The following is a 24807-nucleotide window of genomic DNA, read 5'->3' on the forward strand; positions in this document are numbered from 1 at the left end:
GCAAATAAAAATCATATATACTTTTACATATACACACCAATACCAATTTATATGAGAGTAGTGTGTTATCTTATTCCGGATTATAGTAGTTTTTATGTGTTTATGGCTCTAATGGGCATTTCTAGTAGACTGATTGGCTGTATGCCTGATCGGCTCTCTTTCTCTCTATAGATATACATATATATATATTTGTAGACTATTGCTAAAACGTCAAACGTACAACATTAAAATATCTATGCTTATTGGATAATTATGTATGTTTTGCATATAAATGAATATGTATACATATTTTGTGTTTGATTCAATTCAACTTATAAACTCTAATTGCAACTTATTACGAGTGTCTTCTTAAATAGTATACGAATGTTTGCGGTTTAAATGAGCGAATGGGTGAAAAGAAAAAAAAAGCATATATATATATAGATATATGTTATGGGCAATAAATATCGTACATAGCATTCGAACGTAACAAGAGAAAAGAAATGTCGAAATGAGTTGGGTATGTAATTAATATACATATTAGAATATAATTTGTTCATTTTTTCTTTTTTTTTATTGTTTATCGCTATCACAAAAGTAAATACAACTCCAACAGATATAGGGTTAAAGGAGAGAGTTTGGGTAAAACACTCTTCATGCCATAATTTGGAGTACAGTTTGTCACTAAACTTAGATTTAGTCTCTACTTGGTATATCTGTTTACATATGTATATTCAACACTTAAGACTGTAGCCTAAAAGATATTCTTCACGTGACCATCGAGTTTATTCATGCATTATTATAATCGAAAATAAATCATATCAAATGACTTGTGTGTATTTACAGTATGTTTTTGTCTGTGTGTGTGTGTGTGTGTGGGTTAATAACTAAATGTACACCAGCCACCAGCTTGTTTTTTTTCTAAATTCTTTAATATATATGTATATATATTATTTGTTGTAATAGCGCCAATATATAATATACAACAACAATGCTGGTCTTGGTAGTTTGTGAGCGTGTGTCTCTGTGTGTGTTTGTGAGTACGGATATGTTCCTCCTGAATCGAATTAGAGCCCAAATGCAGCGGCATATGCATGCAGAAGCTGGAGCACGTAGTCGGCACTCTCCTGTATCGTATTGCTACCCAAACTACGCGGTCGCTGTGGCAACTCCAGCTCCAAATCATCAAAGTGCGACTCTTGCCTCTGCTGCTTCTCATCCTCAATTGGCGGCTGATGCTGTTGTTGCTTTTGATTATCCTCTACCACCGGCGGCTGCTCATCCGTGCCCTTCTCGTCGGGCGAAAGTTCGTTCTATTCGTGCGCCGAGCGACGCGACCGTTTGGCCGGCAAGCAAGCATCCTCACTGTCCGCCAACGACGCGGAACTGCAGCTCTTGCGACCGTTCTCAATTGGTGCAGGCGACCCAGCCGCTGCAGCTAGCAAACTTGGTGAATTTGAGGTGGATGCACCGTTTGCACCGATCTTGCTGCCAAAGTTCGGCAACCATTTGGCCAGCTGCTCTTCGAAGAAGTTCTCCAAATACTTGGCATTGCTGAACGTTTTCGAATCCTCCTGTGTGAAAGCAAGTGCAACACAAAATGTATTGACTGGTTGACAACACTCAAATTAATACTCGATTCACTCACCTGATAGAAGAGATACGTATTCTTGAAGATTAGACGCACATCGAAAACAAAACCGGCTATATCCTTGTAATGATTGGGACTGGAGGGATCCAGCCGCGTGCGTATAACATCCAATGACATGGGGCTAAGGAAAAAACATTTAAATTTAATCAGAAAATTATAAATATTTATTGGCTGGTTGTGCTACTTACTTGCAAATAATCTCATAGTATTGTGAGTTAGCCGGCGATTCCGGTTCGCGAAAGTTGAGACTCTGCTCGTACTGACAGTACAGCTCCAGACAGATACGTTGCAGTATTCGCAGCTCGACGCTGCTCAGCTCGTTGGGATGCGGTTTTTCGTTGGATTCGGCTTTGGTTAGCTCCTTGAGATTGACACAGAGCAGACATTGCCAGGATTCGCTTTCGTCCGGCAGCGAACTAATCGCGGGTATATGACAATTCTGATGGAATACTTTGGGGCATTTATCGCAGCACATCAATTCGCCGCCATCCAGACACACGGCACACCAATCCTCATTGGGGTCGTCTTTTTGTTCGTTTTTATTATTAACTGATATGATTAGTTTTTTGGTTTGGCATTTTACATATGTGGTTGTGTGTGTGTGTGTGTGTGGGATTGCGTATGGGTGTATGAGTGTGTGTATGTGTATTTTTTTATGTATTGTTGTTGTTTTTATTTGATTTGTTTGTATATCATGTTTTTTGTTTGTTTGGTTAGTAATTTATTTGTTTTTGTTTATTTCGCGTTTAGATTGTTTTTTTATTTTTATTTTTTTGGGGTTTTTTTTTTTTGAGAAACGAGTTTGCAGTTTTGAAAATAGAAATAAACAAAGCAAAGTTATATGAGAATTGAATATCGATATCAACCAGCAGCAAAAGTAATGTTAAAACATAAGACTATGTTATAATAAAATGCATAGAGGATATATTAAATAAACTACATCACAACAAGCTGTTGCTCCTCTCAAATATTTCGATTTTAATATTTATATATGTAAACATAAATTGACTGTTTTGTTAATGATGCATATTCTGTATATTAGCATCGTTGAAATGGTTTGTTTAGAAATAAAAGAATCAGACATAATGTTTGCCACTTATATTTAAATTTACATTGTTCATATAGTTTTGTAGATTCATATAGTTTTTATTTAAGAATTCCTCAATTACTATGGAAAACAAACTTAAAAGATCAACTACAGCAACTACAACAGCACACAAAAAACGCACACACCCCAACACCCATAATAAATGTAGCCGAGACCAAAGCGTGAATAGCTTGAAATGTGATTGTAACGCCTACCTTCTTGAGTATTGGACAGATCCGTTGAGCTGTGCACCTGCGGCGAGGTGGTCTTGGTACGTCCCTCTGGCAGCACCTGCACACCATTCGAGTCCAATTTTGCGATGGTGGCAATCAGATCATTGATGGAATCATCACGCACCTTATCAATGGGCTCTGTAAAATCCTTGGTATTCTATTCCCAAAATAACACAAGCAATATGGTCAGCAAACGGACAATAATATTGCGGTTAAGATATCTTACCTCATGTGTGCTGGGACTGGGTGTCTTTGGATTTGTCGATGTGACATTGGAGAGTATGGATACAGCGGGCCCCAGGCCCAGGGCGGCAGCATTCAATTGCGCCAAATTGTTGGCCGATGTTGTCCCATTGCCCAAGGCTGGCAAACTGGGCGGGCCACCAACACTAACGCTGCTGGGCGGTGTGCTATTCTTCAGAGTATTTGGCGATTTCAATGAGATTTTAAAATTTTCCGATGTCTGACGTCCATTGGCGAAGGGCAAAAGTGGCCCTTGCTGTTGGCAAACTATAAAACAAATTGAAATGTTAATCAAACTGTGTGTAAACTTCAACTGCTGCTGCCGCAACAGAAAACTCACTGTTTGATTGCTGCGCGGATTGTGGTATATGCCACTTCGCCAGGCTGTGCATGGCGCTGCTCAGCTGCGGCGACGTTTGCGGCGGACCAGCGTTAAAGCCAGCCTGGCTCCCATGAAACCCCAACGCCTAAAAAGGAATTTACAATTATTCTCACATTAATTCATTTATAATTGGGTTTGATACAGGCTGTTCCAAAATATAATTATGCACTCTTGTATATCGAGAAACCAAATAATAACAAAACAAAGACACACACTTTTCTGGACCTTGGGTTTTTCACAACTTCAGCTCGAGTCGACTAATTATAAAATTTAACAATTGGAAAATACGTAAACAACTAAGGCTTACTAATATTGTAATATTATTCAAATTGAGGAAAAAATATAAAACCGGTACGAAAATTGTCGAAACCTATTATTTCGAATGCTTTAGTCGAGACAGCTCGACTAACAGATACCCTAACAGATTTTTATCAGATCTTAAAGAAACTTATACAATTGATCATTATTATAGCTGCCGGAAATTTTTAAAAGGAAATAAACTTGATGACATGAAAAGATTAATGATATTTATGTATTCGAAAATGCTTTCTTCGACAACATATTATACCCTTTCTTCATTTTTTAATGGGTGCAGGGCATAACAAAATTTTAATCATTTAATAGACTTATAAATTTACAGACTTTTAATGTGTCAGCAAGCAATTTGAATTCTAAATTGGAAACACGTCTGATTGATAAAAAATAGTTCACGCTGGCTTATTCGCTTACATTCTGCATGGGATTGGGCATCATTGGGGGCCGTTGCAGTGAACCGGGCGAGGGTATCTGTCCCCCGCCTCCGCCACCCGCACCAGCCATCGCAGCTGCTGCTGCCGCCTGCTGTTGGACATGGCTCGCCATGCGCTGATATTGCGACTGGAAGCGCGCACTGCTGTTCATGAAGCTGTTGGTATCTCTGACGCCGCCGCCGCCGGGTCCGCCACCCTGCCCGAAATTCTGCTGGCCTGGCATAAAATGCGGACGCATCTGTGGCATTTGCTGTTGATGGGCCGGTGATGGTGCACCCTGTGGTCCACCGGGATAACTGGGCGGCCCATTGAAGGCCATATGAGCATTTGGGCTCTGCGCCGCCTGATTATTCAAAAGACCACGCAAACTGATGTCTAAAAAGAGAGGAATAAATACAATAGGGAAAGTTATGTTTACTATTTACGTTTTGGGGGTTAATTGTTCATTTGTTTAACGTACCCATATTCTGCGGATGTGTGGAGGAGCTGACATGTGGCTGACCCTGACGCTGCATGCCCACCGGCGGCATGCCACCAAATCGAACTGTAAGCACAAATTGATATAAATATAATATTTGTAAAGTTTCTTTTTTTCTCGCAAAACGATGCACTGAATAATTTTTTATAGTTGCTTAAATACAAATAAAATAATTAAAACTGTGTGTGCTGACTGATTGATTAACTGTCTGAATAACTGATTGACAACGTTTTTGTAGTTATTGCTTATTAATGAATGAGTGGCCAACTTTGTCCTAAAGCTTAAGACACTATATGATAAAAATTATTCATTGACTTCATTGATTTTTATAGACTTTAGGTTAAGGATTAAGAATTCACGTGAAAGGTCAACCCCCGGTCTGAAAAATGGTTTGAAAACTGCACTGACCCTAAAAAAAAAACTACACTTAGGGAAAAATAATAATATACACTCTGCAAAATACAAAATAAAGGCAGATGATATTTATCCTTATAAAATGTTAAATATAATTTTGAAGATAATAAATTAGATTTGAAAATAAGTCACAATTCTAGCTGTCACTTTTTTCTATATTATTCATTTAGGGAATATGTGAGAAAACCTTTCTCGTCCAGTTTGGGCTGGTTTAAAATTGATATGCTAGTATGCAAGAATGTAGTTAGTGGAATGCTCTCCATTTGGGTTCCAAAAAGAATTTGATCCAATATCAAATCGATATTTTAGGTACAAATCAAATATAGTGGATTGAAAGACTATTAATCTTGCATTGCCTTGTTAACATTTCTACATTCTATCCGTTTTTTATTCAACTTATATTTAATGTAAAACAAAAGAACATTTCAAAAATTCTATTTTCAATTTAAGAAAAAAAGCCTGTGCCCTTGATTGAATTTCGCAGAGTGTATACAATATGCTGAGAACTTATATATATATAAAAAAAAGTATCTAAATTGTAGCATACCCTTACCTGACCCATCGCCTGGAAAGGAACGACTCATGGACAGATTGCTGAATTGCTGTTGTGCGGCGGCATTGCTATACAGGGGCGGACCATTCTGTACGCCAAAGCCGCCTGGCGGTCCGTTTGGGGAGAGACCTGCCGGCATGCCTGGCGGCAGGACGGGACGCAACGGTGGCGCCATATTCGGACTCGGTGGCTGACGTGGCGGCGGTGGTTGTGGGCCATTGGGTGAGGGCGCGGGTGCCGGTGGATATGGTTTGCCATCGACAATTACAATGCCCAGCTGTGAGATGACCTTCTGTAGTTCGGTGACCTGATTGAGCTGCACCTGAATCCTAACCGGAATCTCGGGATTGGGTATATCAGCCCGTTGACATTTGAGTTTCTGCAAATGACGCACCAGTGATTTTTTGCTGGATAAAATGGCAAAATCACTGCCCTTTTCGAGAGCATTCTGCATGAATTCAATGCAATGATCTGTATTATCCGAGAGCAACTGCAACGTTTCCTTCTTCTCGACCAGGACTTTCAGTTTGCTGTCGCAGACCTCGTTGAGACGCATCACCAACTGTTTGCCACGCATATTAACCGTATTGGTGATCTTCACCACCATGGCTGTAATCTCCTTGATCAGGTCCTTCTTCTTGTCATGTATTAGCTGCTGTCGATCATCGATCACCTTGGTGGCCGATGACAGCAAAAAGCGTTTGTAGTTGATCTCCGAGACGAGTGTGGAGAGAGCTTGTCGCGATTCAGTGGCAATTTCATGGGCGAATTTGTATTTATGATCGCGATGATCGCTCAGCTGGCAATCGCGACAGGTCAACTTGTCGCACGTCTCACAGAAGAGCGATAGCTTCTCCTGTGTGTGCAGCTGGCACATGTGCAGCTTATCCACGCCGACAGTGCCGGCGAGTTGTTCATTATTGGCCTCATCCTTTGGCTTGATCGTGTGATCCTTGGTGATCTTGAGACGTTGATGCGCTTGCACACAACTATCGCATATATATTCGGAGCAGTCCACACACCAGGATGTGGCAACAGCACCATCCGAGCAACTGCTGCACTGAATATTGGCAGCTTGTGAACTCTTCGAACCATCGCCGGCACCATTGCCATCGCCAGCATCTCCAGCGGCGCATTGCTCAATCAAGAATTGATTCTCGATGATGTAACCCTTCTGTGAGGCATTATCGCACACTGGACAGTGGATCAGTGGCGGCAACGAACGATCCAGTTCGGAGAACTTTGTGTTCACACACTGTCCGCATGCCACATGGAGGCATTCCAACAGCTTGGGTCGATCATTGAGACCCAGCAGCTGGGCGCAATAGACGCACTTGAACAGCGTAAATTTGGCGGATGCCGATGAATTTGATTCCGACTGTAAATAGTAAAGAAAGGACAAATTTGTATCAAATTAGTATAATCGATTTATATCGATATTCAAGGGATGGATGTTCGATGAATTCAAATAAGCACACATGCTATACGAGAAATTATACTCAAAACTTGAGCTGACCAGGAATATATACACTTCATGCTTGCTTCTGCCTATTACATACTTTTTACACAACTTAATCATAATCATTTTTAATGGATTCGGTGGGTATAATAACCTCAAAAGCTAATCAAACAAGATTCACAAACAAATTTTTGAAGCTCTTATCGATAGCTATATAAACGTCTAATACTCGTGCACTCGAGTAGTTGTTAATCGAGTGGTTTATCTTCAAGTGGACTTTAAACATTGGCTGCCATATTGAGGATAATATACCATAAAAAAAACAAACAAGTGCCTATTTTAATTATATTTTCCTGTATTGCTTATTTAAGTGAATATAATTTATGGGACCAACACTTTCCCTGCTGGAATATCAATGATTGATCGTCTGTAACTAAGTTCGTTATCTAATCTAATCTCAATTGAAAGCAACAATTGCGATAAGCTGCAGTAGTCTGATGAGCTCGTCGAGCCGTCAACTGTTGTCGAATGAGGAAATGCTCCAACACGTTTATTTGGTTGACTTTCCATTATAAGATTATGGGCATTACTAATGTCGTAAAAAAAAATAAAATACAACCTTCAATAATTATGATTATAGCTATGAATAAAACCCTAGGATTTACATGCTAATTTGTATTTAGCAGAAGTCTCATATTACAATTTCTAGTGATGAATTTTAATATCTGTTGGAATTTTCTCTTTTTGTAATTGATTACATTAACTTTCTGGTACGACAACTTTCCAATTCATGGCTTGTGTATGGGTCGCCAGCAGAGAAAATGTCAGAGATTTCTTGTTTTAACATTACGTTTAGCTGAAGGATATGTTTAAATATCCGATTCCAAATGGCAATTTCTCATTTTATAATTAATCGCAGCAAGTTTTCAGCGAGACAAGAGCGCATAAATTTCGCAATGGAAAAAAAAGTAATGGAGAAAAAAGAGCTTAGCTCGGTAAACAAATAAATATCGCTGCCTCCTACTGCAAGTAGGGGAAGAAAAAAAGGGGCAAGGGGGAAAGATAGGGAGAGTGGCTGCTGTTTGGTCGTCTCTGAGTGTCGCAGGGCCCAAGATTGATTAGTTTTATCTTGAGTTGGAGCACATAAATCCGATTGATTGATTATGCTCTTGCTCGATAAAGATTACTGCATTGGTATGCGAGCCTTTTACATGCAACTGCCAAGCCACTGTATATGTATATGTGCCTATGTCTGTGTGTTTTTATATGCGTGTGCGTGTGTGTGTGCTAACGGAAACGCCATGGACATTGATGAATGCGCCACAACAGACTCAGAGAGCTGCGAGCTTTGTTACAGTTTGTGCAAAAATTTGGTGGTTCGACATTGCAATTGGAACAGCTGGGGATCCAAAGCATGTTTGTCAGTGTGTCTGTATGTGTGTGTGTGTGTGTGTGAGCTACGATCCGACGATGACAACGATCCATCTTGGGGCTTACAGCACTGACGTTGACTACAATGTAAATGGAGAGAAAGTGTGCCGTAGTTTTCTCCAACGCATCTCTTTTCGCTCAACTTTCGAATTGCTCCATAAATCATCATGTGGCAACCAACAACCATTTTGTTTTTTATATACCCTGTACATATTACAAAACAGATGAAGAAAGGGGTTATCATCAATTAGTAAATAAATGTATATAACATGCTGATGGGAGCATGTTCGGGAACATTGGGCACATATATGTATGCTTTTGAAGAGCACCAAAAGTTGAGCTGATAAATCCTTGTAGGTCTGTCTGTTCAGTCTCAAATAGGGTTATATATTCTTAAACATAGTTCTTATAGCCTCAGTTTGTCGGGTTGTCTGTCTGTTTGTCCTAGTTCAAAAGATATAAGAGATTATATACAGTCTTATCAGTCGATCTGTTTGTCCGAATTAATAAAAAATAATAAGAAATTAACGAGTTTAAAGCAGCTTATGTTATAAGTAGTAGATATAGCCTGTGCGGTCTTTCTGTTTATCTGTTCGATCGAAAAAAATATAAGAGCTAGAGATATAGCCTTGTCTGTCGGTCTATCTGTTCGATCCCCAATATAAGAGCTAAATAATGCAGAGCAGCTGGGTGCATCTTCAATCAAAATTGGGTTATATATTTTTAAGCCTAGTTGATATAGACTTATCGATCGTCCTGTCTGCTTGTCCGACATCCATAGGAGATAGCGAGATCAGAGCACTTCCTTTCTTGTTGTATATACATGTTCCATCTGGGTAGTAGGTATTTTGTAGTCTGGCACTGCCAGTCTCCTGTTTGATATATGTATACGCTTAAGTGGGAAGCTTGCCACATGCCCACACGAGAGCGGAGAGCACGTCCGCCAACATAGTAGATTCGGTCTGGAGTCTCAGGGCATTAGACCAGGGAGCGGTGGCGGGTGTGTCGACGTTCCACTTGAAAGCCATTCATCATAATATTTATGTTCCATGGCCATTCGGTGTGCTGCTGCTGCTGCTACTCAGTGTTCTCCTCGCTCGCGTGCTCGCCAAAAAAAAAAAAATAAACTGGTCGACTCGGCACGGTTCGTTTCGGGTCGGCTCGGCTCGCCTCGGTTCGTTCGGAGCAGCTCACTTAAAAAAAAAGTTTCTCAAGTCCAGATCAACTGACATACAATTCCAAATTATTGTGAAGAATATATATATATATATATATATACATGTACATATTTATAAATAATTAGCTGCTACCCCCATGTTTTCAATGACATGCCATAAACTGTGGAAGCGGGTAGCAAACTATTTTGGGCCAACAATCCGCCCACACACACACACACACGCGCGCACTCACATCCACTCCCACGCACACATATCCACACACTTTCTAATATATATATAGGGGTTATAATGCGCCAAACAAAATTGTATAGATTCTTGCAAGTAATTCCAATTAATAGATATTTCTCATGCTGAAAAGGAACCTTCGCGTTGCAAATATAATCTATACTCTACAAAAAATCGGAAAAAAATGTTGGCAAATGGAAAACAAATATGTCAAAATAATAACGACATTCAGTAAACTCTTAGAAGCAATTTCCATTCAAGTTAATAACAATTCCAATTCGGAGTCGCAAAAAACTAATTATATTTTTTAATTATCTCAGAACTGAGGTAATGTAAATCAGAATTATTTGTAGTATTTAGCAATCATATAAAGTCCGCTACAATGCTTTGCTAAATCTAAATCTTTATTAAGCCTGTGCTTTTTTTTTAGAATTCTATATCATCTTCTCGCTGATCATCAGCTATACAAATTACGGAATCAAGTGAGAAATAGTTTGACAAATGGTTGCTAGCAATCAAACAGAAAAACAACACAAAATAGTAGTAATTTTAGTTAAGTAGTAATTAAATGTTAATCACAATTTATTCAACTCATATATACACATCCAAATCCCATACATTCGACAAGCCCCAAAACTGGTTTGCTGTAGGGCATTAGAAAAAAAAACATTGCTTCGTTTGGCTGGGGTATGCCATTAGCAGCAGCAGCAGCAGCAGCACCAACCCATACCATTCATTTCCAGCACCATACCGCCCCAAGTGCGTTGCTGCGGACCAACGAATATATAAATAATTTTAAATCAATTTCAATTAGAAAATGCTGAAAGGATGCCACAACAACAACAATACCAACAACCACAACAGTAAAAGCTACAGCAACAATGAGAATGAGAACGAGAAAATTGGAGAGCTTGAACAAAAATGGGGCCCTAAAAAAACGCACGAGGAAGAAACACTAGAAATGTGCTGACTTGATAGAATGTATGGCTGCTTGCATGACGTCTGGCACTGAATGAGTGCATTTATGATTGATGTAATTTTGATGAAAGTAATCACATTTCCATCCATCCAACGAGCCATTCATCCTCGGCAATGCGAGCGAGCGCACGAGCGAAGCCCTTTAAAGCCCAGTTTCACATTTCATTGGTGAATTTATTTGCAAATAAGTTTTTTTTTCTCATTTTTAGTTTGGATAAAAGTTTCATGCTTGTTACTCACACACCCACCCAGATACTGAAGAGAAACTTTGTTGCGAAAATGAAAGAAGTTCTACAACTATATTTCATTTCCCCATTCCCATAAGCGTGGCAGCTGCTATGACAACAACGGTAAAATCGGTTTGGAAAATCCCATTGGCTGCGAGAACTTTCAAGCTGATATTTCTCTCAACTCTCATCTCATATGCTAAATCCATTCTTTTTTTCCGAACAGACATAATTCCATTAATTTGCGTGCTCACAACATCAAATTGGATTTTCAGTTAAGCCGCAGCTTTTGCTGCTCAAAGTTAAATTCCCATTGAGATGCAAGTGAGAGAGCGAGAGAGATGTAGAGCAGTGGGAGAGGTGGGGGCTAGCTGGGCCTTGGCTTTGACAGGCCAGCCATCCAGTCAAATAAATAACATTTTCAACACAAATTGGTTTATATTTATAAATACTTTTGCTACCCTGTATCCGGTATACACTTTACTGAAACGGGGTATATTAAATGTAAGGAAATATAAGGAATGCATATATTTCTTCAACAGTTAAACAAATTTAAAGGATTGAACCAGTTATAAAAATTCGAAATTTTTTAAGAACTAATTAACGATATTATTAACCAAAACATTGTGTTGGTACAGCAGATTTTAAACTTTTGAGTTGTACTGTTACATACCAGTACCAAAAGGTTCTGATTTCCAAAATGCATTATTATTAATTAATTAGGTACTTTATGAACAGGAAGAACGTAGCGATACAGCATAACTCTTATTGTTATTTTTGTTTAACTTAGTCTTGTGCCGGCACCGAAATGTAACAATAAGCAACCGAATACAGAAAACACTTTGCAAAAAGGAGTATCTGAATCGTTACACTTTAACCGTAACCGTAACCGTTTACATTTTTCGTTTTGTTTTCACACCCAAATTGCAATATATTTTAAAAAGACAAATGATCAGCACAACATTTTTATATCTATCTTTTTATACCAAAGGTAGAAGTTTGACTCTTAGAATAAATAGTCGTCCATGCTTGCGCAGGTAAATCGATAACATCGATAAATGCAAATGGATTCAGTCATATATTTCCTAAAATTTTGAATGTAATGTCATTAAATTTGTAATGCAGATTATTCTTCATATTTGTAAAGTATCACAAAGAATATATGTTTTCCGGCCTTATATGTTTTTTCCGGCCAGGCATATTCCTTCACATAAATTACGAAATCCCATATAACTCACAGCTTTACAGCTAAAGTAACCAAATTTAAAAAGTACCTCAATAATTATTATGGATCTGCGGTTCCGATTCCGGTTTCGTTTTGACACCCTGATGATGATTTAATGATATTGTGTATTTCGCAGTCGCTTACGCCAGACACACGAGAAACGCTATCACTTGTTTTCGTATATATGAAAAGACACCATTATCATTGAAATGAAAGCATGGCTTACATAATTTTAATCTAACAGACGAATTCAACAGTCTTGCGACAAGTTTCAAAAGTCAAGGCCCAAGAACCAATATAAAGATTGTCGAAATGTAAAAATAAGGTTCACGTAGATTATCAACAGCATATTTGATGTGTTTTGTAAATACTCTGCCTTAGAGTCCTATGTGTCGTTTAAGAAATGCTTTTGATTAATTTTATTATTTTGATTATGTAAATGAAGATTATAATTTTGTTACGAATCATATTATGCATTTCAAAATAGACATAAATGACACATATAAAGCATCCTTATTATTGGCTGAATATTCTATAAACTTACACTTTTCTTCCTCAAAATATATTTTAACTTTACCCACAAAGCAATATTAAAAACAATAACTACAGCTTATAAAGAATTTTGAGTTTTGGGTTTATTTTAATCACAATTATATTCAAAATTTCTATTAAATTCTTATTTTACAACGATTTTCCTTTAAATTATAGGTCTCTTCAAGCTCTTTTATAATAAATGACAATTTAATTGTTGAAAACCAATTACATTCACGTGACCCTCAGAGTGTGTGTGTGTGATTAAATAAGATAATCTCCGTTATGTAACAATGTCACGTAACAAAGTAATGCAAATGTTGTGCAACAATGTATTGATTCAATTTGTTTTTATGCCTTCAGCTTAAAAGAAGTAGGCATGCTCTAGTCAAAAGATCTCGACGAGGAGATACCCAGAACTCTGATTGCTATCGATAACCGACTTTTATAGCTATTTGAGAAATATCATAAAATAAACTTCATCTAATAGTATACGAGTACTAGCTTTCCAAATTTGAAATCTCGAACTCTAATAGTCTCTGATGGATAACCTGATAGAGTTATATATCCATTGAACCCGTTTTATTCATTTTCAATGGTTATGAAAAAGTGGTTCGTTGTCTAACACAAATTGGTTCGTCCCTGGAACTTAAATTACAACAGGGTTCATTTCCTGGTTTTCCCCTATTATTATTATTATTTTTTAAATCGTTAGTTGTGCTCTGTGATTATAATTTCAAACGACAGAAAAGTGACGCCATTGTGCAACGAGGTGTCCTTAAATTAAATGTAAGCTATTTTTTAAAGGAAATCGAATGCAAAAGCAAAATATTTTGCATTTTCCATAACAGCAGAAATAGCAACAACAACAATATTGATATTTACCGGCTGCATTTGTCTGGCTTTCGAGGAAAGCCAAAAGGGGGCATGTTGCACACAGGAGCAGTGGGTGGTCCTTGTATATACACATAAATCAGTGCAATATGAGGACATGCATCATCTGTCCGTCTAAGGGAGTTCAGCGGGTGGCATACGTCGGCCATTTTATATGTACGTTTGCATCTGTGTGTGTAAGAGACTACGCTGCGTGTAGCCAGCATCCTGTTGCAACTACAGCTCCGCCTGTTTAAGGTTGCAAACTCAACAAACAAGGACAGCAAAAGGCCTGTCATTTTCATAGTCATAAAATTCGATATTTAATTTCTTTTTTTCCTTTTTTTTTTGTCCATCAAGCGTCAGAGGCAGCAAAAAAGGATCCTATGCTTGCAGATTTCTCGTGCACGATGTTGTCCTTTGAATTTTAAACACCGCACGCATATCCTTTGATGAATGATGTAGAATAATAATAATAATAGCAAGCCACAGTCACACACAGCAATCTGTAAATTAATTGCCTTTCCAGCTGCCTGTTGTTCAGGTGGTTTGCATATTGATTTCTTGGTCAAGTCAAATCAAATCAAACTCATCCTCCTCCCAACTGTTCTTGCGTATCCTTTGATGTCAAACACACACGCACACACACACTCAAGACAATGGATAGCGGTCTCAAAATGTCTGCTTCATTTGCGCCTTTGCGCTTTGTCAAGTCAAGAGTTAAGTTAATTAATTTTAAAATGCATACTATGCAAAATCAATTTAGTACAGTTTGCAAGCGCAACTCGCATTCCATTCGATATGCACAGCCATCCGACTCATGCTTGCTGCTGTGCAACAATCATATTAGCTGCTACTGCTCACACAAGCTATAACCATAAAATGTCAGCCTGATTTTGTATGAGTGCAACTTCAACTATTGATATAAAAATGAAAGAAAAAAAACAATGCCCCACATGATTTCCCAAAATACAACGGATGATTAGATGGTTAGTATTCAATCAAGCAGTTGATCAAGCTTCGATAACATTAAGTTTTTCAAAACAAAAACTTCATATTTTAGCAATCGTTTCTATATAATCTCAGTAGTCAGCAATATATTGCTTTAAAATGTGCCAATAATCTGAATCTATTAAAAATGGCTAAAAGAGTTATTATGAACAATGCCAAAATATATAACAGACCAAGGGAAGCATCTTTGACCACTTAAAGGATATATTCTTGATCTGGATTCGGCACTCTTTTATCTGTCTGTATGAGCGAGCCGAAATTTTGAATCGAAATTTTCGTATACCATACTTAGGTAAAGTTTATTTCATTTTATTGAAATCAAAAAGAACTTTATTTTCCACTAATCAATCAATGCATTGGGATTTACATAATGTTGGTTTTTGTCTGTTCGCAATTTATTTTCTGTAGAAAAAAATATAATTAACTCTGATTACTAAATCGGATTTTCAGTCAGTTACACACTATGTAACAAAATTGTGATAACCTTTACAAGGGTAGCTAAAAACTAATGGCTTTCAGATTCAGAGCTTGCTAAAGATAAGACAGTTCAATCAAGCCATATGTTGTAAAAATGAGGCAGTATTATTAATAATAGAAATGATTAATTGTATTACTACTAATGGGAAAATGACTTAGTCATGTTTTAATGATAGCCTCTTTCCCTCTCTAGGTTAACGATAACAAACCCTGACTAATCAAATTTTCCATGCTCAAATGGGATTTTTCAACGAGAAATATATATATAAAATTTAGCTTATATACTATATGTACATATTTTATTTTTTTATTGCGTTAGTCATTAAAATGGAATTCAAGTTTTGTTGGCTGACTTTGAAATTCTCTTTGAGGTTGCAGGACACGAGTCAGGTGTGGAAACCGCAACCTCAAAGACGAAAAATTCAGATATAAATGTTTATTATTGTGTTTCTTGTGCACTGTGTGGTAATGAATAAAGGAGAAAAGTCGACTCTTGAAATATTTATGCGCCTGTGCAATAATAAACTGAAAGATATTACACTCAAAATGCCAGCAATAAATTTCGTTTCGAGACAGAGACAGATATAGACCCATGAGAGGGACAAAGAGAGAGAGAGAGAGAGAGAGAGAGAGAGAGAGATAGCCTGAGCAGATGGCACTGTAAAATATTTTATAGTCTCCATAATAAAAACGAAAAACTTGATTGTGCCTGTGAAACTTGCGAATGGACTAAATACAATAAAAGTGAAAATATATATATATATATTCAGCCTGCTAAAGGTGCTGCGATTTATGTGATAGCGTCGACCAGAAACAGGAGAAGGAGGAGCCAAAAGTCCACGACCGGAACCTACTCGCAAAGGCCAGGTGAAACCATTTTTGAAATGCCCTGCAGTGTGACTTATAAATAAAATATGCATCTACAAAGCAACTGAAAAACCAATGTAAGTATCCTGCTTTTATTTAATTGTAGTAAAGCAAAAGCAAGATCGATTTATTTGACTTTTCTGCGGGAAACGAAGTAGCGGATTTTTTAAAGTCAGAAAAGTAAATAACGATATTTATATACTCAAGCGGGTCCTGAAATGATCAATTGCTGAAAAGCATTCAAAATCGAGTGAGCTCGACTAGAACCCAAGTCTAATTCGGTAAATATAAAGTACGGTTTTCTTCCGGTTTTCTTAATCGATATTGATGTAATTTTTACAGATGATCATTATTATGCCTAAGTATCATTCAAATTGATCTTGCAGTTCCTTTTTTATGAAAATCTATTGATCGAAATGCAACAAAACTTAAAAAAATGTAGGAACTGAAGATTAACAGATAATAATATTGAATTATCCTTTCTTTCCGTATTTCTAACAGGGGTCCACAATATAATTATTGGTTTTCTCCCACACCGGAAATCACGCAATTGATAAAGATGCACCATCTATAATTAGGTTCCTTGCCCTTTTAGTGGCAGGAGTGTCTCAAGGGTGGTTCGCAGTCACGCGTGCATAATTTATTGTTTTAAGACGTGATCAGCATAGGAAAAACTAATCAATACGATGGGTTATGATCCACTCAAAAACAATACCTATTTGGTGCGAGGTAAAAATTCAAATCCCAATGCCAGTGATTTAAGTGGTCACGTTTTATTCCCATAAATTATCTATATATATGTGATAAGCCCATATAGTTATCCTTCATAGGAAGCACATATTATTTTTAAATTGTATTTTTCTTTGTGTTTTCCAAATATTACCGAGAATATTTATCTTGGTCAGTTTGGAGTTACCTCCTTCAAAGTATTTAATACAATAAAAAACATTCCCAATGGAAAAGTTAATTAAGAAATAATTTCTTGTTACCTATCTCCTTGGTAATTAGCGCTAATGCGTATTTCTGTTAGATAATTCAAATTAACGACTCATTTCATTTCATTCCATACTCTCTCTCTCTCTCTCTCTGACTCTGTGTCTCTCTCCCTCTCTCTAAATAATTCCTGTAGAGTAGAACGCATTTCTTTAATCTTATCTAATATTATGATTTGTAGTTTTATTACAATATTATTGCATGCTTAGAGGTAATAACAATTAACAATTGAGTTTTACTCTCTGTTAGATAATATTAAAATAGTCGACTTTATAGCTTTAATCTTATCCAATACAATGTAAATATATATTCGCTTACATTGTCAAAGAAACCTTCATAATATAGGGATTAATAAACAAACAAGCAACACATTTTTTCTTGTTTATCTCCTTGACAACTTACAAACTTAGCGACAGTTGGCCCCCACTACAAAATACTTTATATTTTTAAGCTAATCAAACAAGTATTTTTTTTTTTTTTAAGCAGGATTCATATCACAAGTTTCGTTTATCTCTGCTATAAAATGTAGTATGGCGTTTGGGCCATTTGGATCAAATCGCTGACATATCCGGCAGCGAGGCTGCAATTTCCGTTGCGGGCGCAGCAGCGAACAGAATAAAGAACGGTTTGGGTTGCGAAGGGGCTACGTGTGTATGCAGTAGGGGGTGGAGGGCTAGAGGGTTGCTGCCCTAATGGGCAAACCCTAATGACCTGACATAACATTTCATAACGCAATTTAAGCTATCCAGAAAGAATGAATGAAAAAAATGCGGAATAAATTGCTACAAAAATGATGCCATAAAAATGTACGAGTTTTGTATTTGATTGCGGATTAAAATAGGGACGATATAGCTACGAATAGGAGAAGAAGAACCATACACTCAATTGGTATACTCTACTCTAACCCGTTACCCTCCCCCTGTATCTTACAGTTGCTTTTTTTTGTTGACAAGTGCTATGCTATTTGGTTCATTCGCATCGTTTAGCATCGTCGCCTGAGTCGTTAAGATTTAATTGTATGGAAATCGTAAATGGCACGCAAAAGAACCAAAAAACAAAAACAAAAATAAAATAATAAAACAACGTTTTACGAGCTACAGGGAATACAGCAAAATCGATAGGGTGCCATTAAGGTGAACAACTCTACCAACAAGGAAACAATACGGAAAGGAATACTCTAAAATACACTCGGAGAAAACCGCTTGTAAGACAGGAGTAGCAAAAAGAGAAATGAGGTCCTTGCCGCTGTTTAAAAAGAAAATTGTATTCGAACGATCCCAAAATACTCTTCCACTTATTCTATTAAATGTTTCTTAGTATTGTAATTTAGGATTCTTTGCTTGCACTCCCAGTGACTGATTAATTATCTCTGAGACGTCTGTCAACAACAATTTAAGTTATTCATACAACTGTAAAATATAAGAATGGATCGCACGAGTATTTTCAACTTCTAAGAGTGCCCAACAAGATCAACGGACTTACATCAGCAGAGGATAGAGGAGTTGGCAAAGTTCCTCAAGGCTGTAGTTAGAGCAATGGCCCTAAATCTTAACTACTGTGTTTCCAAAAGTACCAAAAGAGGTGAATCCGCACCTCACTTTTACTTAAAAAAAAAAGTTTTCTTTTAATACTACAAAATTATTATTTTATTATTCAAAATGTATTTGTAATTTTGTAAGGATAAAATCATGTGGCCCTATTGAATTTCGTATGTACAATATTTCAATTATATCTTTTATTTTATACCTCTTATCTGTTTAGCATTGTTGTAGACCTACATAGAGGGAACACGATAAGTTGAAGACGACGGCGATGACGTCAAAATATGATTCATAGCCGACGACATTGACAACGCATCATGCCAACAAGTCGTCAAGCCGTCAAGTCGTCAAACAATCAACTAGTCAGTTAAGCGATGCCAATCCATTGAAGTTGATTGCTTTGAGTGGTTTTTGTTGCGGTTTATGAAGATACGTACTTATAGACCTCAAAATTGTACAATCATGTCCCGTCAATGCGAGCGGGCATTAAAGCAAATGATGGGCACCAACTTTGCATAGCATTGGTAATGCCAATAATAATAATGATTATATTTGGTAGCCTTATAATGTAAAATGTGCGATAATAGCTAACAAGTTTCGTTTCTTACAACAAGATAAATGCATTTACCTTTTTTTTTTGCGAATTATTGATATTGATAAAAGCTATAATCAAGCTCGATAAAAATAAAAATTGTATATACTTAATTCCATGTTTCAGGAACCAACCACAAGCAACAGAAACAGAAACACATACAGAGACAGAGACCGGCAATTACTCAAGCATTCCATAAATTACAGTATATTCATAAAACGTGGTTACGCTCGGTTGAATTTTCGAACCCATTTTCGGCATGATGTTGAAAATCAGTTGATCTTTTTTTCAAGCCGACAGCAGCGTGGCATGAAATGAACATAAAACCACAAGGGATATTTAAAATTCAGCGAAATCAATATGCTCTTTCACCTTCGACTTTGGTTGAGTATATAGACAGCGTCCATTTTGTTTGCTATGTACACGATATATTGAAAATCGGAGGGAAGTCAAGTCGACACAGCAGAGCTTGCCTACAAAATAAGCTTAAACCGCAAACTAATGAAGCGACCCGGCTACGGTTACGGGGTATGGGGGCTACGGGCAAAATGTGCACGGTGAGCCTATGGGCGTTTGGAGACGGCATGACGACGGATTGGACAGTGTGGGTTTTTCGGTGATGGTTCAAAAGACTGGACGCTGGTCTGGTCGCTGGTCTCTGGAGCATAAACCGCCGACGTTGCTGCTGCTGCGGTTTGCGGTTCTTTCTGTGCCTGATGCAATTGTTCGTGCTACCGCAAATCTCCATATACACACACAAACACACAGTCAAACACACTCGCATTCATTTTCCAAAATGGCGTCACCGTTTGCTGCTGCTCTCGGTTGTTGGACAAAACAGTAAAGCCGCAGGGGATCCCAAACGTGATGCAGATGCATTTAAATTTCAACTCACGACTCGATGCCGTGGGCGTACATTAAGACATGGGCGTGGCACCAGCTGTCGAATGCAACTAGCAGCATTAAGCTTTGAAATAAATATACGGAATAGCTATCCTAACTTCGTTCGTTCACTCATTCGTTTCTGCCCGCCACCTATCGCATTCAGGATTTATGTGCAGCTTATGAAACTTTGGCGTAGATACATACAGTGAGCACACCCAAATGAAAACGATTTGTGGGTGTTATCGAAGGGATTACAGTTTAAGATTGATTATATATTCTTTTATATATAATATTAATATAGAGGAAAGTTTTTAACTCAACCTAGCATCAGACAGAATTAATTTAAATTTATGGGACTTTAGGATGTGAAAAGATTAAAAAAAAAAAAGTGAACTTATTCAACTTAATTATTTCCCAAAATATACTGCTCAAATTCCACAAATTGGTAAAACAAAATTAAATTATAACACTTTTAGGGGGGAAATTAAATCGGAAACGGAACCGTTGACCACTGAGGAAGTTGAAATTCGACATCCTCCAATTAATCCAGCCAGGGAATTAAAACCGGAACCGCAATTAACAGAATGTAACTCAGAACCAGAATCAATGCTTTGATTATCTGCTTTGCAGACATTTCGACTCTCTAAAATTATTTGAATTTCATTACGTTGTAATTTACGAGTGAACACTGTACTTTGGCAGGCATTACAGACGTGCTTCAATTTAAAGTTACGTCAACTTGTGTCGGTTGCCAGTGCCTTTTTATTGTGCGTTATAATCCGCTTTATGTGATCGGATTATGTCCTGTGCTGCGCCTAATCCCACCAGTCGGTCCCGGGGGGAACCGGAGGAACCCACCCTATGTACAGTTCAACTGATCCGTTCAGCCGTAGTAAACTTCAATTACGCACGCTCTGTGGTTGGATTAAGGCGTCCCAGCCATGCTCACAAAAAAAAAGTAATTAAAATGTGTATCTGGTTAATACACACACAGAAAGAGAGAGATAGAGAGAGAAAGGGAGAGAACGGAAGCAGGTGGCTGACAGGTGTGCGCAGGACAGACGGGAAGGCCAGTTGAAAGTGAAAAGCGCCGTTTCCCAAGATCTGTTCGTTTAGATTGCCCCCGCCCGGGCTATAAAGTTAATTAGTAACTTTTTCGGATAATGCCACTATTTACTACTACTACTCTTCTCATTCTTCTCACTTCATCCACTCTACAAATATATAGTATGTATGTTTGTGTGTATATTACGTCCCTCGGCTCGGTCATCGGCACTTTGCTTTGCTTGCATATTCTAGTGAAATTAGAGTTAATTGCACATCATTAAAAGCAAATTCTTGGAATTAATTTGATGTTTCGTCGAAAGGCAACAAAAACAACAACGCACTGGCAATAAACAAAATGGCTGTCCAGCTGACGCCAAAAACTCGCCAGCTGCCCCATTCATTATGGTATGTCTCAGATTCAACGAGTAATTACAACTTGCAACACTCACCACACGGTGCTCGATAGGAAGAATGACTTAGGTTAACTATATATTTGAATGCTATCTATTACTCAGATTATGATATGCTCTCATTTTGATTAGGAAATGCTCAAATTGATCACTGCTGTAGTTAGTATTTATAATCTACCCAATCCACATGCTTTTTTATAATTTCTTAATTCATTATAATCAGATCCCTCACCGTCGATACATCATTTCAAAAATTCAACTTTAATAGTAAGTGGGCAATTATCATATCATATTCACTGTGTCTGGATCTGTGACAGCTGTCACTTTGCATGACAATCTGTAAGAAGGGGGATTGTTATAAAACTAGTGAGTACTAGTAAGCCAGACTACCGAGTGCACAGTATTTGCCTTAACCAAGCTACCAACGATTGGGCAACGCCATTTTGTGTTTTTGTCGGCCATTATTAATCTCCTTTGCAGCACAATACAAAAGAAATTTAAAATATAAATATGAAGTTAAATAAACGAATAAGAGGCATAGAAGAGCGGGAAAAAAGACTCCATACACTGTCCCCTAGAAGCACACAAACATACGGCTTGCATGATTGACGTTTGCACTGAATGAGTGCACGTCATTTACAGTTAACGTATGTGTGTGCGTGCATTTGTGGCACTCAAAACGTTCGCGCGCCACTCGCGTGTTTTTATTTGTCTGTGTGTGGATCTGAATGTATATTAGAAGATCTCACATTCGTGGCGCTCAAGCGAGGCGAGAGCATAGCAAACACACACACACGCACATGCAAACGTAAAAAGAGACTTGTCATTTCGGCAGCAGCCGCTGCAGCTGATCTTGATGGAGAGCCCTCTGCGGTAAAAAGTGTGAGAGAGAGGAAAAGAGTGTTATTTTATTGCTGTCTTTGTAGTTACATATTTGCTTTGCCTTTCACACCAAAACAGCAAAACCAGAAACCGAACGAACAAACGAACGAACACAAACAGCACGAGACTTGAACACGAAAGTGAAAAAAACAGCAAAGTTTGTGTGTGCTTTTTGCATACATATGCATATATATCCATGTGTTCATGTGTGTGTGTGTCTGTGTTTGTTTGTGTGGGTTATTTCTCTGCATTTGTTTGTTATTACAGTTAGAGTTGTTTGTTGTTATTGCATGGGAAAAGATAACGTACGCAATTGCACGAGACAATGCGCATTTCTGTATTGTATTTGTATTTATTGATAAGCAGAATATGTAATTGATAAGCTTATATTCAACAGTGTTGACAGAAAAAAATAAAAATAATAATAATGTTTAGAGAGTATTTAAATTAGTATATGAATTTGGCTTTCATTCGCAAAGATCGCCCGGTTTTTAAATCGATCAGAGAATTGCCAGTTTTATGTAAATTCCAAACATACAAATTTAAAAAAGTTTATGCGAGAGGCATGAAAAAAATCCCAATATGACGAGAGAAATTATAATTTAGTGGCATTTTCAAATACGTCCTTGATTCTCATTTTCAAAGAAAAAGAGCAACAAAAAAAGCTGAATTGACAACACTGCTGTGTCTCTTATCGCACTGAATGCAGCGAGCAGAGTGAGCACGTGTCGCCCGCTCGGGTGTTAATAACCTCAACAAATATATTGTATTGTTAAAAAGTGAGACTGATGCCCATATTAGAGTTGAATTTTCTAGCTCACTAGTTCATTGTGAGCTTGATCTGAGACTAATGATGAATAAGAGTTTGAGTCTCTATTTCATTGGTTCATTTGGAGCACGATCTGAGACTGATCTCCATTAGAGTTGGAGTTGCTGGTTCAGTAGCTCATTTTGTGCTTGAATGAACGTTAATCGTGAACTAGATGTAAACAAAAACTTACCCGCTTCTCAGCACTGTCGCAAGGATTGCCAACGGACGAGGACGATGACGAGGATGTGGATGTTGTTGCCGCTGTGCTGGGCAAATGATTATTGATGGGTGGCAACACATCCGATGCCACCGAATCCAATTGCTCCTGCTTTATACCGGCGATCAGCGGCAGAAAATCATTCTTCAGATTCTCCAATTCCAAATCCATTTTTATGTTTTATTTAATTACTTTTTTTTTTTTTTTTGAGAGTGCGTTAAACCTTCTTTAGTTGTGGGCGTATTATTATTTTGTTGTTTGGGCGTAGTCTAATTTTAGCGCGTGAATTTTGTATTCACCAGCAGCTGGTACGCTTGGTGAACATAATTAGTTTTTTCAGGATATTTATTCCATTTCATTATTCATTTTTCATTGTTCATTCATCTCTGCAACACATACAAAAACAACGCAAAATTTGCTGGCTGCACACACACACATGCATACACGCAGAAGCAGCAAACACGCTCACACACTAACACACCACTACACAAACAAGTTACTTTGTGTGCACAAAATAGTTTCGCTTTCGTATGGTGGAAACTGAAAAATTGTTTGGGTTTCTTTTATTTAGCAAAACGTTTCAGTTATTATTGGCATTTTAATGTGTGTTTGTCTTTTTTTTCTCTTTTCAATTTGTTTTTACTGATGCATCATTTCATTTTCACCTTCAACTTCAACGAACGATTTTGGCCAAAAATTTTTCTCTCTACTCTTTTTGCACGAATTCAATTCTCACAGAGGCGAAAAACTTTCATTTAAATGTTTCGCATTACACGCTTTTTGCTATATTTGCCTTCGTTTGCCATTGCAATACACTTGCACGTTTATTTCCGCGGTTAGCACAATTGTTTATTTGTTTGTTGCGAATGAATATTTGTATTTTATTGGCAATTAAAATTGCTGGGAAAACACACACGGTCACGGCGTTTACTCTCCTTGGACGCTTCTTCTGTACAAAAATTTTCTACTCGCGTAGCCATTTTGGATTCGGCAGCGCTGCCAGACTTTTTGCACTTAAAGGTTGCCACACACGGTCAGACTTGTTAGTTTAAATTGAATTCAATTTCGCTTGTTTAACTAAATATGTATGTGGCACTAAAGTCTTATTATGTGAATATTTAATATAAATATATTTTTATCATATTGCTGTGTGCTTGTGGTTGAAAAATTTTGTTAGA

At 37.6% G+C, this 24807-nt stretch overlaps 1 protein-coding gene across 4 annotated transcripts; it reads right to left on the reverse strand.

Moving 5' to 3' along the window:
• Window positions 1–741: 741 nt before the first annotated feature.
• LOC6568593 (transcription intermediary factor 1-alpha) lies at window positions 742–24669 on the reverse strand. 4 transcript variants are annotated; one of them, XM_032740613.2, is made up of 10 exons: window positions 23603–24669; window positions 5770–7147; window positions 4785–4868; window positions 4305–4699; window positions 3534–3660; window positions 3177–3460; window positions 2933–3107; window positions 1819–2155; window positions 1628–1751; window positions 742–1550 (listed from the first exon to the last, which is right to left on the reverse strand). In XM_032740613.2, exons 1-10 carry the CDS (start codon window positions 23798–23800, stop codon window positions 1293–1295), a joined length of 3360 nt encoding a protein of 1119 aa, XP_032596504.1. In that variant the 5' UTR covers window positions 23801–24669; the 3' UTR covers window positions 742–1292. The 4 variants fall into 4 exon arrangements, with proteins under 4 accessions (XP_032596504.1, XP_032596503.1, XP_032596502.1 ...); XM_032740612.2 differs by having other exon boundaries at window positions 742–1553; window positions 23603–24668; XM_032740611.2 differs by having other exon boundaries at window positions 1819–2179; window positions 23603–24668.
• Between the last annotated feature and the right edge of the window lie 138 nt (window positions 24670–24807).

The sequence above is a fragment of the Drosophila grimshawi genome, unplaced genomic scaffold, assembly GCF_018153295.1.
Source record: "Drosophila grimshawi isolate 15287-2541.00 unplaced genomic scaffold, ASM1815329v1 contig_311, whole genome shotgun sequence".
NCBI classification, from domain to species: Eukaryota; Metazoa; Arthropoda; class Insecta; order Diptera; family Drosophilidae; genus Drosophila; species Drosophila grimshawi.